This window comes from Impatiens glandulifera, chromosome 1 (assembly GCF_907164915.1).
Source record: "Impatiens glandulifera chromosome 1, dImpGla2.1, whole genome shotgun sequence".
Taxonomy (NCBI): Eukaryota; Viridiplantae; Streptophyta; class Magnoliopsida; order Ericales; family Balsaminaceae; genus Impatiens; species Impatiens glandulifera.
The window spans coordinates 67,635,994-67,654,881 of NC_061862.1; the positions used below are offsets into that span (position 1 = coordinate 67,635,994).

An 18,888-nucleotide genomic window follows, 5' to 3' on the forward strand; every position below is an offset into this window, starting at 1 on the left:
GAAAGAGGTCTTTCATTTGGACTAGAGCTAGGCAATTAGTTGGATCAACACGAACCGACACAATTCAACACGATATTAGTATGGAATGACACAATACAATATTATCACTCGAGGTAGTGAGTTGGACACGACACAAGCACGAGACAACACGATTATGAGTTTAAACAATCGTAACTTGGTCACAATGCGACACATACACAACACGAGTATAGACACGACACGAGTACACACAAAACGACATAAACACAATTAGTCAAATGACCTAAGTTACTCAACTTTACATTAACATTTTCTCTAAATCTATTTGCATAATTATTCGATTAATAAATTATTTAATTTTATAAATATAATATATATAATTAAAACTAAACCTAATAAATTAAAATAAAATATAAATATAAAAAAAATAAATTATATGAATAAAAATGTGAGTCACCTAATACTTGTTTCTAGTATTAATTTTATTAATTAATTTATTTTATAATTTCAGTTATTATTCATACATTAAATAATAAATATATAATAATTTAATTTTGATAATATAATAATATATATTTATAATTTCTACACACTTTTCCATTAAATTATAATATAATAATATATTTACAAATATATCAACTACAAATTTATTAAATTTTTATCCACCTTTTTTATTCCATTCCTCCAATTACCCACACATTTCACACTTCCTTCTCTAAACTAGTCACTTCTACATTATTATTTTTAAATTACATCGTCCCTCTAAATCTATTTACATCTTTATTAAATTAATAAATTATAAACTAATTTTATTTGAATACTTATTTATAAGTTTTAAAATACATTTTAAATAATTAACATTTAAATTATTATTTATAAAATTATAGGTTAAAATTTATATCTACACATCTTACATATTTAATTTATTAATTAGTTTTTTTTAAATAACATATTTAACACATTTAATTTATTAAATTAATATAAATTTTCTAAATTAAAATAAATAAATAAATTAATAATCATATTTGATAATGTTTACTAAGAATATAATTTAATATATATATATATATATATATATATATATATATATATATATATATATATAAATTAACATAAATGTGTCAAGACACAACATGACACACATGATAACGAGTATAGACACAACACGATTGTGTCGAAACTCTAGTCGGAATAACACGAAACACAAATTTAAACACGAGTTAGCACGACACGAATAAACTCGTAGACACGAATTAACGACATCAAAAATCCCGTGAATCATAATATTTTGAGTGGGTCAAAACACGAATAGATTTTTCCTCTTAGATTGCACATCCTCCTTCCCCGAGAACTTGTAAGAATATCTAGAGAAAGCCCAATGAATGAAAGACCAACCTCTTCATCATTGATATCTCTTTCTTTCTTTTTATTGTCTTTCTATATACTTAAAATATTTATTCATATATACCTATACATTTTTTTTCACTTTAAATTTTATTATATGTACACAGATATTTAGTAGAATAATTGAAGTTTCCATATATGGTAATATATTTGGAGACATTTCTCACGACCAAGTTTAACTTCGACGAAGAAAGAGGTCTTTCATTTGAACTAGAGCTAGGCAATTAGTTGGATCAGCACGAACCGACACAATTCAACACGATATTAGTATGGAATGACACGATACAATATTATCACTCGAGGTAGTGAGTTGGACACGACACAAGCACGAGGCAACACGATTATGAGTTTAAACAATCGTAACTTGGTCACAATGCGACACATACACAACACGAGTACACACAAAACGACATAAACACAATTAGTCAAATAACCTAAGTTACTCAACTTTACATTAACATTTTCTCTAAATCTATTTGCATAATTATTCGATTAATAAATTATTTAATTTTATAAATATAATATATATAATTAAAACTAAACCTAATAAATTAAAATAAAATATAAATATAAAAAAATAAATTATATGAATAAAAATGTGAGTCACTTGATACTTCTTTCTAGTATTAATTTTATTAATTATTCTATTTTATAATTTCAGTTATTATTAATACATTAAATAATAAATATATAATAATTTAATTTTGTTAATATAATAATATATATTTATAATTTCTACACACTTTTCCATTAAATTATAATATAATAATATATTTACAAATATGTCAACTACAAATTTATTAAATTTTTATCCACCTTTTTATTCTATTCCTCCAATTACCCACACATTTCACACTTCCTTCTCTAAACTAGTCACTTCTACATTAATATTTTAAAATTGCATCGTCCCTCTAAATCTATTTACATCTTTATTAAATTAATAAATTATAAACTAATTTTATTTGAATACTTATTTATAAGTTTTAAAATACATTTTAAATAATTAACATTTAAATTATTATTTATAAAATTATAGGTTAAAATTTATATCTAACACATCTTACATATTTAATTTATTAATTATTTTTTTTAAATAACATATTTAACACATTTAATTTATTAAATTAATATAAATTTTCTAAATTAAAATAAATAAATAAATTAATAATCATATTTGATAATGTTTTCTAAGAATATAATTTAATATATATATATATATATAAATAAAAATTAACATAAATGTGTCAAGACACAACATGACACACATGATAACGAGTATAGACACAACACGATTGTGTCGAAACTCTAGTCGGAATAACACGAAACACAAATTTAAACACGAGTTAGCACGACACGAATAAACTCGTAGACACGAATTAACGATATAAAAAATCCCTTGAATCATAATATTTTGAGTGAGTCAAAATACGAAGAAATTATTTCCTCTTAGATTGCACATCCTCCTTCCCCGAGAACTTGTAAAAATCTCCTGAGAAAGCCCAATGAATGAAAGACCAACTTCTTCATCATTGATATCTCTTTCTTTCTTTTTATTGTCTTTCTATATACTTAAAATATTTATTCATATATACCTATACATTTTTTTTTTCACTTTAAATTTTATTATAGGTACACAGATATTTAGTAGAATTATTGAAGTTTCTATATATGGTAATATATTTGGAGACATTTCTCACGACCAAGTTTAACTTCGAGGAAGAAAGAGGTTTTTCATTTGGACTAGAGCTAGGCAATTAGTTGGATCAACACGAACCGACACAATTCAACACGATATTAGTATGGAATGACACAATACAATATTATCACTCGAGGTAGTGAGTTGGACACGACACAAGCACGAGACAACACGATTATGAGTTTAAACAATCGTAACTTGGTCACAATGCGACACATACACAACACGAGTATAGACACGACACGAGTACACACAAAACGACATAAACACAATTATTCAAATGACCTAAGTTACTCAACTTTACATTAACATTTTCTCTAAATCTATTTGCATAATTATTCGATTAATAAATTATTTAATTTTATAAATATGATATATATAATTAAAACTAAACCTAATAAATTAAAATAAAATATAAATATAAAAAATAAATTATATGAATAAAAATGTGAGTCACCTAATACTTCTTTTTAGTATTAATTTTATTAATTAATTTATTTTATAACTTCAGTTATTATTCATACATTAAATAATAAATATATAATAATTTAATTTTGATAATATAATAATATATATTTATAATTTCTACACACTTTTCCATTAAATTATAATATAATAATATATTTATAAATATGTCAACTACAAATTTATTAAATTTTTATCCACCTTTTTTATTCCATTCCTCCAATTACCCACACATTTCACACTTCCTTCTCTAAACTAGTCACTTCTACATTAATATTTTCAAATTACATTGTCCCTCTAAATCTATTTACATCTTTATTAAATTAATAAATTATAAACTAATTTTATTTGAATACTTATTTATAAGTTTTAAAATACATTTTAAATAATTAACATTTAAATTATTATTTATAAAATTATAGGTTAAAATTTATATCTACACATCTTACATATTTAATTTATTAATTAGTTTTTTTTAAATAACATATTTAACACATTTAATTTATTAAATTAATATAAATTTTCTAAATTAAAATAAATAAATAAATTAATAATCATATTTGATAATGTTTACTAAGAATATAATTTAATATATATATATATATATATATATATATATATATATATATATATATATATATAAATAAAAATTAACATAAATGTGTCAAGACACAACATGACACACATGATAACGAGTATAGACACAACACAATTGTGTCGAAACTCTAGTCGGAATAACACGAAACACAAATTTAAACACGAGTTAGCACGACACGAATAAATTCGTAGACACGAATTAACGACATGAAAAATCCCGTGAATCATAATATTTTGAGTGGGTCAAAACACGAATAGATTATTTCCTCTTAGATTGCACATCCTCCTTTCCCGAGAACTTGTAAGAATCTCCAAAGAAAGCCCAATGAATGAAAGACCAACCTCTTCATCATTGATATCTATTTCTTTCTTTTTATTGTCTTTTTATATACTTAAAATATTTATTCATATATACCTATACATTTTTTTTCACTTTAAATTTTATTATAGGTACACAGATATTTAGTAGAATAATTGAAGTTTCCATAGTAATATATTTGGAGACATTTCTCACGACCAAGTTTAACTTCGAGGAAGAAAGAGGTCTTTCATTTGGACTAGAGCTAGGCAATTAGTTGGATCAACACGAACCGACACAATTCAACACGACATTAGTATGGAATGACACGATACAATATTATCACTCGAGGTAGTGAGTTGGACACGACACAAGCACGAGACAACACGATTATGAGTTTAAACAATCGTAACTTGGTCACAATGCGACACATACACAACACGAGTACACACAAAACGACATAAATACAATTAGTCAAATGACCTAAGTTACTCAACTTTACATTAACATTTTCTCTAAATCTATTTGCATAATTATTCGATTAATAAATTATTTAATTTTATAAATATGATATAAATAATTAAAACTAAACCTAATAAATTAAAATAAAATATAATTATAAAAAAATAAATTATATGAATAAAAATGTGAGTCACCTAATACTTGTTTCTAGTATTAATTTTATTAATTAATTTATTTTATAATTTCAGTTATTATTAATACATTAAATAATAAATATATAATAATTTAGTTTTGATAATATAATAATATATATTTATAATTTTTACACACTTTTCCATTAAATTATAATATAATAATATATTTACAAATATGTCAACTACAAATTTATTAAATTTTTATCCACCTTTTTTATTCCATTCCTCTAATTACCCACACATTTCACACTTACTTCTCTAAACTAGTCACTTCTACATTAATATTTTAAAATTGCATCGTCCCTCTAAATCTATTTACATCTTTATTAAATTAATAAATTATAAACTAAATTTATTTGAATACTTATTTATAAGTTTTAAAATACATTTTGAATAATTAACATTTAAATTATTATTTATAAAATTATAGGTTAAAATTTATATATACACATCTTACATATTTAATTTATTAATTAGTTTTTTTAAATAACATATTTAACACATTTAATTTATTAAATTAATATAAATTTTCTAAATTAAAATAAATAAATAAATTAATAATCATATTTAATAATGTTTACTAAGAATATAATTTAATATATATATATATATATAAATAAAAATTAACATAAATGTGTCAAGACACAACATGACACACATGATAACGAGTATAGACACAACACGATTGTGTCGAAACTCTAGTCGGAATAACACGAAACACAAATTTAAACACGAGTTAGCACGACACGAATAAACTCGTAGACACGAATTAACGACATGAAAAATCCCGTGAATCATAATATTTTGAGTGAGTCAAAACACGACACGACACATATAAGATTGAGACATGACACGATGATCGACACAATTGAAAGTTTAACACAATTACTCGAGACGAATACAACCGTTTATGTACTATACCAATTCAACATATCACATACAACTACCAATTCAACATAAAAGAACATTAGAAAAATGTATTAAAGCTACGAATAACATATTATTGGATTTCACATATTCTCATTTGCTTTATCATCACCAGTTTTTTTAACTACATCTTGAAAGCTGATGATTATTATTAATATAATTAAAGATTTGCATTTTACCTATTATTTTGTATACATATTTATTTTTGTGAGTTAACTTGTTTATATATATATATATATATATATATATATATATATATATATATATATATATATATATTTTTAACACAGTATCAACCAAAGAATATTGAATAAATCAAATAATAAATTTAATATATAATTAATGAATGTGATTTTAATAATAAAAAATTAAATAAAAATAAATTATTAAATACGTGACATGTACAATCTAATATTTAAGAGTACGCTTCTTCGTATTTCTAAAATGACTTGAAGAATCTAATATATTTTTTTTTTGCTTCTCTTATTATTTAAGTATTGTTATTAATTTTATTTTGTGGGCTACAATTATTTTTGCACGGGCCTTCATTCTCGTGGCCGCCCTTCTATGATATAAAAGGTGAGTCTATTATATTTATATAGATTAAAATCACATTTGAGTGGATTTAAATATAACCGATGTATCATAATATTTATTTTATTTTCTTCATTTTGAGTTTTTATTTAATTAGTTGTTTTTAACAGTAATTTAATTATGATCGTCAAAACTTTTTTTTTTATTTATTTTTTATTTTTTTGACAAGTATTTAATGTATTATAAAATTTATAAATAATTTCTTTTTATACTACTCATAGTCATAGTCATGGTAATATATCAAAATTAACTTATATTTAGTGTCTATCTTTTGACGATTTTTTTATCAGGAAATATTTCTCTATGGAATGGTGCACTTCTTCAAGTTTTTAGATGTTTTCGTTTGTCTTCTTTTTATATATTTTTAGCAATTTTAATTAACTTATTTGAAAACACTTTTAATTGTACTTGACATAAAATTGAAGATTACATCTCAGCTGGAATTAAACAAGGCCTTCAGCCTTATTTTCGAGCTTATAAGTGCAGGGAAAGTCTTCTGCCCGCCAATTGGAGGAAAAGAAAATATATGGCCGTTATGTCAGAATTCGGAATCCACTGTTTTGGATGCGTTTCGAAGAGTACATTCTATATACACAAAATGTTATCCACTAAGATAACTCGAGTGTCAAGAGTGATTTCTAAAAAACCAAAGATCATGAGTTCAATTTTCATTTAGAACGTTTTAAGTTAAAATAAAGATGTAATAGAAAAAAGAGTTGGGTCATTTTAGCTTTCAATATTAGAAAAAGAAATATACAAATGTCTTTTTATCGTCTATAAAATACAACTTTAAAAATCGATATAAATGGAGTTTGATCCAAGTTGACTCAAATTTTTTAAAGCATGTCGATTTGAAGTTTTGAGACTTTAGTTTTTTTTATGATTTGTTCTTTCTTTTAATGTCTTGTTAAGTATTATTAAAGATTGAGATATCAGATTGATTCAATAGTGCATATGATCTTCAAATAATTAAAACACAAGATCAAGAACTAATCATGTTAAAACAAGAACAAGAATGAAAAGTTTATTTGAACTACTACTACTATTATTACTTACTACATTCCCTTAAAACTTGTACAAAAAGTAAAAGTATCTAAAGATAGATGACATCGTTTCGTACTAGCATTCTCCTTACCCGACATGTTCATGTTGATTTTCATTGGCCGTCTGGTTCTCATGATCATAGACAACGACCTCTTGATCATAGACAACGAGGTCAGGGAGTTCATGGTGTATATTGCCAAAACAAAGACGAATGATCAATACATAAGCACACATTTGTATGAAAATCGCGAGAACGCCCCAAACTATGTATAACCAATTGGTCGGTGTGCCATTGTTGGAAGGGAGACCGAAACTCATTCTGCTGCTTTGGTTTAAAGAAGAAGGAAGTTCTAACCGAGTCTTCTTTTCGATCTTTATAGGATGCACTTGAAAAAGAAGAGAATAAAATAGATTATGAGAACTTATATATATAGTAGGCCTTTGATGTTATTTGCATAATCATTTAATTCTTTAAGAATATTTTGTTTGATGTAAAAAAGTATTTTTTTTTTTTTAATGTGTAAACCGATTAATTATAAAAAAAAGAAGAAGCCCAATTTGCTTGGATTTCAGTTACTAATTTTCTTGACCATCACCGTTTATTTTAACCACCACATCTTGAACTAAAGTTTATTAGTTATTACTAATATAACTAAAGATTTGTATACCGAACCCGACCCAGGTCCGACCCGTCTATGATATATGGAATTGGTCTATTATATTTATGCAGATTGAAATTATATTTGTGTGGATTTAAATCACTCATAATATTTATTTTATTTTGTTAGTTTTGAGATAGACTACTAATTAGTTGTTTTAAACTGGAATTTATGATCAATAGGTCAAAACTTGTTAATTTGTATTTTTTGACAATGATAGTTCAATAAAATACTATATTAAAATAAAGTCTCTCGAATTAAATATTTAATATTTAATGTATTATAAGATTAATCTAGTATTGCTTTTGGCACAAATCTCTTATCTTTTCAAGTCTTTAGATATTTTTATTTTTCTGTTTGTATGATTTTTTTTCTTGGTTATTTTAATTAACATGTCATAATTTAATTTGTAATTGTTTTGTATCAATTTTAGGATGTTTTCACAAATGACTAATGAAAAGCCCAATTTTTTCAAAATAAAATACAATATAACTCTTGAGTGATACAAATGTTGTGTACAAATCTCATCCATAATCTTGTTTAAGTTTGTATTAATTGTACACAATAAAGACAATATTTAGTATAAATTAATTTTCTTTTTAAAGCATTCTAATCTGCCTTATTTTCTTGATCGTTATTAGTTACTCAATAAAATCAATCTTCTTGATCAAGGGATTAATTAAAACACAAGATCAAGAATTAATCACCATTAAAGAAACACAAGATCAATTACAAATAACTAATCGCTATGAGATTCTTGTTCCAACAACAATAATGTAAAAGAATTCATTTATTTATTATATCATCAGTTCATTGTAGAATAAGATGGATCAAACTCAAGAGTATATACGGATTAAACAAAATTACATCAGCTAGAATTAAACAAGGCCGGACGCTTTTGATCGAATTCGGAATCCACTGATTTTGTATGCGTTTTGAAGAGTACAATTGATATACAAAATGCATTTTTATCGTCTATAATGTTAGTCTACAAATAATTTATTAAAGAATACAATTTCAAAAAGCGATTAAATGGAGTTTGCTCCAAGTTGATTCCAATTCTTTTTAAGCGTATCAATTTGGATTTTTGAGATTTTTTTTTGTGATTTGTTCTATCTTTTGATGTCATTTTAGATATTATTAAAGATTTAGACATAAGATTGATTTTATGGCGCTTATCTTCTTCAAAAATTAAAACATGACAAGATCAAGAATCAATCGTATTAAAACAAGAAACAAAAATGACGAATTTATTTGAACTAAGTACTACTACTTACTACATTCCATTAAGTGTACAAAAGTAAAAGTCTGAAAATATAGGTATCTAAAGATCGAGGATCATCGTTTTGGACTAGCACTATTCTCCTTACCCGACATGTAGATGTTGTTGTGGATTTAGATGGGCCATCTCAATTTGGTTATCTTGACCATGGACAACGTGGTCAGTGTGTAGATTGGAATAATAAACACGGATAGACCATACATAAACCCGCGCTAGCATCAAAACGGTGAAAACGCCAGCGTATATCCAAAAGAACGGCAAATCGAACGGCCAATCGAACGGCGTGCCATTGCTGAGAGGGGGAGCGGTGCTCATTCTTCGACTTTGGTTTACAGAAGAAGAACGTTCTAACATAGTCTTCTTTATAAGATGATGCACTTGGAAGAGAAGAGAAATAGAGAATTGATCAAAAGAGCTTCTATATATATATATATAATAAAGCCTTATAATTTCATCTTGAGTTATTTGAATAATCATTGAATTATTTAGGAATAATTTTGTTTGATGTACAAATATATTTTTTTTAATAAAGTATACCACTATTTAATTAATTGATAAAATAATTGGTTGGATCGGTTTATTCGGTTTTAAAAATCTCTTTAAAAAAAAACTAAAGTTTAACTCCTAAAATGACCTAAATATACTAGACTTGGTAGAGGTACACGTTCATTTGTAGTGTGCACAAAATGTCATATTTCCTCCTAAAATCCACTTCGGATCTTTACTCTTTAGACGTCTATTTTTTTTTTATGATTTGTTTCTTAGTCATTTTAATTAATTTATGACAATAAATGTCATAACTTGATTTATAATTGTTTTTTATAATCATGTTTTTTTACAAATGACTAATGAAAAGTTCTACATTTTTCTAAAATAAAATAAATATCTTGTGCGATACAAATGATATGTTCAAATGGCATCCCTAACATTATTTATGATTTATTAGTTGTACATATAGGCATGTCATTTTGCTCTGACGGGTCGGGTACCCAGGGTATCGAACCGAACCGATCGATTCAGGTAATTTGTTTGATTTTCGATTCTAGATAATTTTGTGTCAGAACCGATCGGTTCCAGTTCGGATACGAGTACCCTAAAAATAATTCTGAAATTCAACCCATCTAGTTTTATTGAAATGTATTTTTTTATCATGGAAATGTCGTAAAATAAAAGAAAAAAATGGACATGAGAGAAGAAGAGACCAAGAAGAAGAAGAAAAGAGGAGAAATAAAGAGAAAGAAGAGACATGAGAGAAGAAGAGACCAAGAAGAAGAAGAAAAGAGGAGAAATAAAGAGAAAGAAGAAGAGAGTAATAATAAATATAGATTAGAGAAATACTTAGTTTTTAATTTTTTTATAAATATTATTTATTTTTTTATGATATAATTTAAAGCTGTTTGTTTTTTTAATTAATATAATATTTTATATTTTTTATCAAATAATTTTTTAAATCTTAATAAAAATTGATTTTTTTATGTATTATTAAATATTTTAAAATTAAAATAAAAAATTAAAATATTGTTAAATTATTTCAAATTATATTTAACTAATAAAAATATGTTAAAAAATTTAAATATATTAAATTAGTTAAATGAGTAAAAAAATAGTTTAAAAAACTTGGGTCCGGTTTGGTTCCGGGTACTCATCGGTTTCGAACAGATATTTCAAATAATTTAAATACTCGATTTTTTCGGGACAAATTCGGGTCCAATTCGGATTGTTTCTCCCGAAACCCAAACATTTGTCATGCCTGCCTACATGAGAATGAAATTATTTAGTATAAAATTCTTTTTATTTTCTTCTCTTAAATCAGTGTAATCAACCTATTTTCTTGACCATTAGTTACTTAATAAAATCAATCTTCTTGACAAGTAATTAATTAAAACACAAGATCAAGAATTAATCAACATTAAAGAAACACATGATAACAAAAATAACTAATCGATATGAGATTCGGTTCATCCTAGGATAAAATGGATCAAATTAAACTCATGAGTATTTTCTTAAATCGTAAAACATTGTTAAAAACGGATAAAAGTATGTACAAGTAAATCGAAATGGTGAATTACTTTGATGACCATTTAGAACGATTGATATCTTGTTAGTTATAGTTGTTAATAGCCGAAATGTGCACATTGCAGACGAGTGCTGCCTTTGCTTCACATGATAGGAAATGCGTCGAAATAATGCAATGAACACGATGAATATTGCGACCAAGAATAATAATGATCCGCCACAATAGCTGGGGCGGAGTCTCGGAGAAAGGTTGAGATGACATTTAAATTCGATTCCATTTTTCTATCTTGTTAACGTTAAGTTGCTGCCGCAGCAAAACTTTGCTTAAACCTTGAATTGTAGATATAATTTTTTATATATAACAGCTTCTAACTAATTCAATTAATTGTAAGCAACTTAATTAACCAATTCTTGGAACTGGCAGCATGATCACAATAATTGGATCATTATTTTCACCAAGTCCACATTCAAATTATTAATAGACTATTTCAAGACATCGATATCCAGAACACTGCTCACATCTCCTTAGCAACTAAAGATTTCAACTCAAATATTTACGACTGCTAATTATTCTGTAACTAATGTCGTTTTCTCAAATAACCTATTATCTTCAACAAAAAGCACAAATTTGTAACAACTTCTTCAATGGTGATTATGGTTTCTGTCACATCTTCACGAATAGATTATGTTAAATATTCTCCAAACATGTTCTAATACTACTTATTCAGAAAAAATATAATTTAAATTTATGATAAAAAAATATAAAGATAGAAAGATAAAGAATAATAAACAAATAGTCGTCAATTTTATAAATTTCCATGGAATAATGCTCAAAGTATGTTATAATGTCTCTATTTATAGGAGTTCATTCATATAAAAAATTAAATTATTATTCTTACTCCATTAAATGTTTAAATCCCATTATAATATATAAATTATAAAAACTTATGAGCTCAAAATTAAACTCAATGTAACAATTATTTAGACGATGAGTTAAATATTTTTAATTTTTAAAAGAAAATAAAATTATTTTTATTTTTTAATTAATAATTTTAAAAAATGAGTGTAAATGTGACTGTGATAATAATGATAAAATACTAATTTTAAACCATCTTAATAAAATAGTAGTGAAAGTGGGAGGGAATTTGAGATATAGAATGAGGGAAATTGGACGAAATGACCCTACAAATAAGGGAAATTGCCTCCGTGGTCACCAGATAATTGAAATTGATCTGATGACCACTTATTTTTTTTTTGACGAATTTACCCTTTTCGCGTAACGCGAAGGGACTTCGCGTTTCGCGAAGTGAGACGCTGTGAAAAGTCCAGAATACCCTTAATATATAATAAAATCCGGCCATTTTTTTTTCATTTCTTTTCTTCTTCTTCTCTCTCTTCTCCCCTCTTCTCCTCCTTCTCTCTATAGGAGGCGGCTTCTGCGGCGACGATGAGCACCACGACAAGCACCACGACGAGCACGAGCATCCCACTTGGTACGTTTATTCTCTTCAAGTTTCATATCTTCATGTTTTTGTTGTTCGTTTATATCTTCACATCTGCATTTTCGAATCACTGTTTTTGTTTTTGAATCTGCATCTGCACCACGATGAGACTTAGCGTTTCGCTAAGCCTTAGCGTTTCGCTAAGCCTTAGCGTTTCGCTAAGCCTTAGCGTTTCGCTAAGCCTTAGCGTTTCGCTAAGACCTTCTCGTTTCTTTCTTAATCATCAATCACATCTATTTACCCCGATCTGCAGTTTTAGCTAAATCTTATGCTGACTTTTATGGCCAAAAGCAGAGTCTGGATTGAAATATTGTTTATTCAATTAATGTGTCATTTGAAACCTGAGGAAGGTCCAGATTATGAAATAAATGTGGTTCCTTTAATTGTTTCTTCAACTAATACCTTACCAGTTTTTTTTCTTATGCTTTAGATGATGTCTTACTTTCCTCTTTAGAGAGATGGAAAGCTTCAAGTGGTATGTTTTATAGGGAAATCTTGTGCTTTCTTGCATGATTGAATTGTATCTTTGTTCAGTTTGTTATATGTACTAAACCATTTTGAGATCTTATATGTCACTCTCTTTGTTTTCTATGGGGTCTTATATCTAGAGTGCTCTTCAAGCCTCGATAAATGGCAAATAATGAGGTGGAATCGAACGCACTTCGTGGAGTAGAATGGGAAGTTGTTTCACCTACAACATCGGCTGCTGCTGCTGCTGCTGCTCCTAGTACACATGCTAAAGACACAAATGCATTTTGGTCATTATTGGACAGCAATGGCAGAAGGAAATGTGGCAGGTTTTATCATTAAGATGGTGAAGGGACATCAATATTGCTAGTAATTTAAAGGGTGGAACTAACTATTGCACTTGTTAATATAAATTGTAGTAATTGGTTGTGAATTGTGATACAATTACTTTGATCATATGCAATGTTTCAAGTTAAAAGTTTTTTCTTTGCATACTTTCATTACAATCATAATGATGTTTTAAACCAAACTTTATTCATAGTGTTCCTAATGATGTTTTAAATCAAACTTTTAAATATATGTTATATTACTAAACAAAACTTTCAATTTTCTTGTTGCTATTTTACTAGCATCTTGTCTTGGTGTAGCATTCTGGATTGGAATTCAGTATTTTTTTCAGATTAACAAATAACAACTCTAGATATAGTCGATGTAATCTTTGTGTTTAGCATTGTTTTTATGAAAAAATCTTTTTAAAAAGAAGCATATTTGGACACCGTTGGACACAAAATTACAGAGGTTATATAACTACCTATATAAGTATATATAATGAGAACATGTTCTAAGAGTTACATCAGCCTAGTAGTAGTATTCTCATTCGTGGTTAGGAATGATCTTTATTGAGAGGTTTCAAGTTGATGGTGTGGGCAAGGCCTCTCCGGTTCTCCTCTAGTCCACATGATTATGAGATCTCCTCGTTTTCTTTCCAATGTGAACAAAGTGCCTGCATAGACAACAACAACCCATGAATTATGAGGTATCAAATGAAGTAAAAAAGGAAAACTATAATTTAGATCTTGATAAGAGAAAATAATTGGTAATTTTCCAATAAGATCTTGATTATGAAAGTACAAATAAGCTGAATGAGTATAACCAAATGAAGTAACCAAAACTACACTATCTGGATCATAACCAAAGGAAGAAAAATCACTTTTAATTTTATGTTTGGTAATTTTCCAACAAGATTGTGAATTTGTGAGTATGATGATAGAGATAGTGACAAATACCTAATCCATATGCAATCATTGCCCATAAGAAATATCCTGCTCTGAGATTCTTCTTTGATAACCAGTCAAACCTCTTCATATGCGCGCCTTAGCGTTACGCTAAGTGCTTAACGAAACGTTAAGTGCTTTGCGTAACGCTAAGTGCTTAACGAATCGTTAAGTGCTTAGCGAGACGGGAGACGCGAATCTTCCCTGAAACGGAACTCTAATGAGCTGCAAATATCATCATGAACAATAATGAACCAAAATATCAACCAATATGAAGAATAATGAACCAAATATCAACAAATATCAACAAATATCAACAAATACCAACAAATATCAACCAATATCAACCAAATATAAACAAATATTAACCAATATGAATAGATTAAACGATTTAGGGTTAGAGTTTGGGTTTGAAACATGGATGTGTATGATGAAAATCGATTCAGGTTAGGTTAAGTTTACTTATCTTTCATTTGATGTTGTTTTTCGTAGGCGCCCTCGCCGTCGCTTCGCCGCCACTGTCGAAGTTTCGCCGCCGCCGCCGACGAACAAGAACAGAGAGAGAAGAGAGAGGAGAGAGAGGAGAGAGAGAAGAGAGAGAAACGAAATGAAGAAAATGAAAAAAATTTAGTATATATATTCACACTGTTTCACTTCGCGTTTCGCGAAGTCCCTTCGCGTTACGCGAAAAGGGTAATTTCGTCTAAAAAAAATAAAGTGGTCACCAGATCAAATTTATTATTGGGTGACCACGGAGGCAAATAACCCAATTTTTAGGGTCATTTCGTCCAATTTCCCTAGAATGACGTGTCACCATTTCACTCACTCGAAAAAAGAAATTAAAAGGATGAGGAGAGAGGATTATTTTGATGCTACCCATATATGCAAAATGCATGTATCTCACGCATAAGATAACATTTATACACAAAAATAAAGCATCACCCTCCTCATTTATTATTTTTTTTTCTCTTTATACAAGTGACGCTGTCATAGTGAATAAATACACTATACTAACCGAAGAGCTAAGAGAGATACAATTTATTATTTTTAGGAATCGAACTCTTCTCCATAATTTACTTCCAAATTCTCTTTTCCAAATTTTTTCAACCAATTATTTTTCATAATAAAATATTAGACGAAGTACACTCATATTACAACCATTTATATGTGGTTTCTTCAAACAATCATATAAAAAACACAGGGACTAGTTTTCAGTTTTTGATTTCGCCATGGCCACAAACTTGTTGGCCAACTCAACGAGTGCTTCCGTCTCCGGGATAATACCCTTCACAGCCTCGTGCGAAAGGAAACAATCTGCCCATGCCACAAGATTAGGTGTGGTGGATTCATCTAGAAACTTCACATTCATCATCTTCTCCCCTGCTTTCAACCACCCTAATAAACTTCCAAATGAAATATCCAGATACCCAATATTCTCTCCTCCAAAATATGTCTTCCCTTTGCTGGTTTTCACAAAAGCTTCCTCTAACAAGCCTAACCCTTCCTTTACCTTCTCCAATTTACTCGGTTTTTCTTCCTCTGGCGCCGTAATACAGTACTCTCTCAAACTAGGAAACAACTGCATGCCACAAATAACCCAAAATTAAGCATAATATTAACTAATTAATTAATGTATGGTTTAGATGTTAATTAATTAATTACCTTGTCGTCTAAATAGGCAGACCAGAAACGGGCAATGGCTCGATCATATGCATCGGTTGGGAGGATGGTCGGACCGGAGGATGTCCATTGGTCGTCGATGTATTGGACTATGATAAGGGACTCGCATATGGGTTTATCGTCATGGATCATTACTGGGATTTTCTTGTGAACTGGGTTTGATTTCAGAAGCAGCTCACTCTTTGGGACCAGTGTTTCTTGTTCCTTGAGATATTCGTAATCAATTGACTTGAGATTAAGGGCGATTTGAACCCGGTTCAAGTAAGGACTCTGCCACACCCCCAAAAGCTTAACCGAACCATTTCCTGCCATTATAGTGGTGCTGGTGCTGGTGCGAGAAGATGATGGAAAGGGAGTGGAATTTTATAGTGAGTTCCTGGCTTGGCTTGGCTTGGGAAGAAAGCTAGATCTCAAATTATTAATAAACAAACCAATGGGGGGAGAGAATGTAGTCAAATTAGACAAGATATGCGTCATAGATGACGACGATATATTGTATTTTCTAGGGGATTTAATCAAACGATGCCGTTTATGTTGTTTGGCAGTTGAAGAATAAATGCTCTAGGACGAGATTTGGCTGATTGATTGACACCGAAAAGTTGTTTTGAGATTAAATTAATAAAACTCAAAATTAAGATAGGATAGAAATATTGAATATTGAATTTTAAATAATTAATAACTTCAATATATTAAGGGGGAAAATGTCAATTTTACACACCAACTTATAAGAAAGTGTCAAATTTACTTATTAAGTATTAAAATTTTATTTATATATACTAATTTGTCAAAAAGTTTCAATTTTATTTAAAATAATGGAAATATTAAACACAGTTAACTTTGGAAATATTAAACACAGTTAACTTTTTGCCACATGTAATATCCACATTTTTTTTTAAATTGACATTACTTTAATTATTTTTCAATAAAACATTAAATATTTCTTTATCCATTTTTTCTCTCTTTTTATCTCACAATTATCCATTTTATTCTAACTTTTCTCTCTCCATCTCCATCTCCATCTCCATCTCTGATATGCATAGGGATTATATAGACAGATTATTTTTCTTAAAATAAAACTAATTAATGAAACTCGGGCTTATCCTTGTAGGCAGTTTATTTGACCTCTATCCCACAACCCATCATATTATCTGCGCAATTCTTATGCATATTAGAGAGGAGATTAAGAGGGAAAAGTTAAGAAGAAAAATTGATAGTTGTGGGATAAAGAGAGAGAAAGAATGGATAAGGACAATTTTTAATGTTTTGTTTGAATGAAAAAATAATCAAAGTAATGACAATATAAAAATAAATAAAAAAATATGTGGATATTACATGTGGTAAAAATTTTGACGGTGTTTAACATTTCCGTTATTTTAAATAAATTTGACATTTTTTTACAAGTTAATAGGTATAAATAGAATTTTGATACTTAATAAGTAAATTTGACACCTTCTTACAACTTGGTGTGTAAAATTGGCATTCTTCCCATATATTAATACTTTTTTTAAACAAATCAATAAATATTAAAATTAAAAAAAATCATTTAACTAAAACGACAAAGCATGACATGAAAATAAAAATAAAAAAAATATAAAACGGTACTTAATAAATTATCGAGCTCGTAAATTATCGAAAAAAACGATTAACTCCCCGACAGACTCTACTGACTTTACTAAACGAATCGACAGACTCTCAAAGTTATTTCCAACAAAAATTATCTAGAATCATCTTAGCGAACAACTTGCAGCAATTCCCCACAAAGAAACTATCAATATCTTGCCAACGCATAATGTTTTGTTCAGACGGTGACACTTGTTTGCGTCCTACCAAAATTAAACTCTATTATGAGACGAAGTCTCCATAATGTTTAATCTCATTATATATCTAATTTGGCTAGCAAAACCACTAAATCGAGGATAAAATATGTCCTTAATTGTGGCATTTCAACATATAACAATGAAAACAAGCCCATGATACGTCGTAACCAGACTTTTGACACTACACTAAATGTCGTCCCAAAATCTAATCAAAGAACCATTATTCACAATGAATATAGACTACTCACAAAAACTTTTCCACATAAAATATATTCTCCTCCAAATGCTACACCCCGCTGAATAATTAGATATTTTGATTAACTAACCAGACCAATCATTACCATATTTACATCTGATTATCGATGCCCAAAGACTATTCGGCTCCATTGCAAATCTATTACACCATTTTTATAGAAGAGCTTTATTAAAATAAATAAGATCTCGAATATTTAGACCTCTTTGATCTTTAAATATTTAATTTTATCAAACTAAGTAGATGACAAAACGATGAGTTAGAAGATCCCCAAAGA

The 18,888-nt window shown here is 27.9% G+C and overlaps 1 protein-coding gene and 2 long non-coding RNA genes across 3 annotated transcripts; 1 reads left to right on the top strand and 2 right to left on the bottom strand.

The window, feature by feature from the left end:
* Positions 1-13,548: 13,548 nt before the first annotated feature.
* Positions 13,549-14,081, top strand: LOC124918741. Its single transcript, XR_007097513.1, has 2 exons — positions 13,549-13,594; positions 13,728-14,081. It is a non-coding gene; the product is annotated as an uncharacterized LOC124918741 (long non-coding RNA).
* Positions 14,082-14,239: 158 nt separating this feature from the next.
* On the bottom strand, positions 14,240-15,002 carry LOC124918846. The gene is made up of 2 exons (XR_007097533.1): positions 14,874-15,002; positions 14,240-14,590 (listed from the first exon to the last, which is right to left on the bottom strand). It is a non-coding gene; the product is annotated as an uncharacterized LOC124918846 (long non-coding RNA).
* A 1,029-nt stretch (positions 15,003-16,031) lies between these two features.
* Positions 16,032-16,923, bottom strand: LOC124918792 (glutathione S-transferase U17-like). Its single transcript, XM_047458840.1, has 2 exons — positions 16,524-16,923; positions 16,032-16,440 (listed from the first exon to the last, which is right to left on the bottom strand). Exons 1-2 carry the CDS (start codon positions 16,851-16,853, stop codon positions 16,066-16,068), a joined length of 705 nt encoding a protein of 234 aa, XP_047314796.1. The 5' UTR covers positions 16,854-16,923; the 3' UTR covers positions 16,032-16,065.
* Between the last annotated feature and the right edge of the window lie 1,965 nt (positions 16,924-18,888).

Bases quoted from the DNA above. Each gene is read 5' to 3' on its own strand.
- LOC124918792 (XM_047458840.1), bottom strand. From the start codon at position 16,853: ATGGCAGGAAATGGTTCGGTTAAGCTTTTGGGGGTGTGGCAGAGTCCT. The intron at 16,441-16,523 runs GTAATTAATTAA...TGTGGCATGCAG, and splicing joins CTGCCTATTTAGACGACAAG to TTGTTTCCTAGTTTGAGAGA.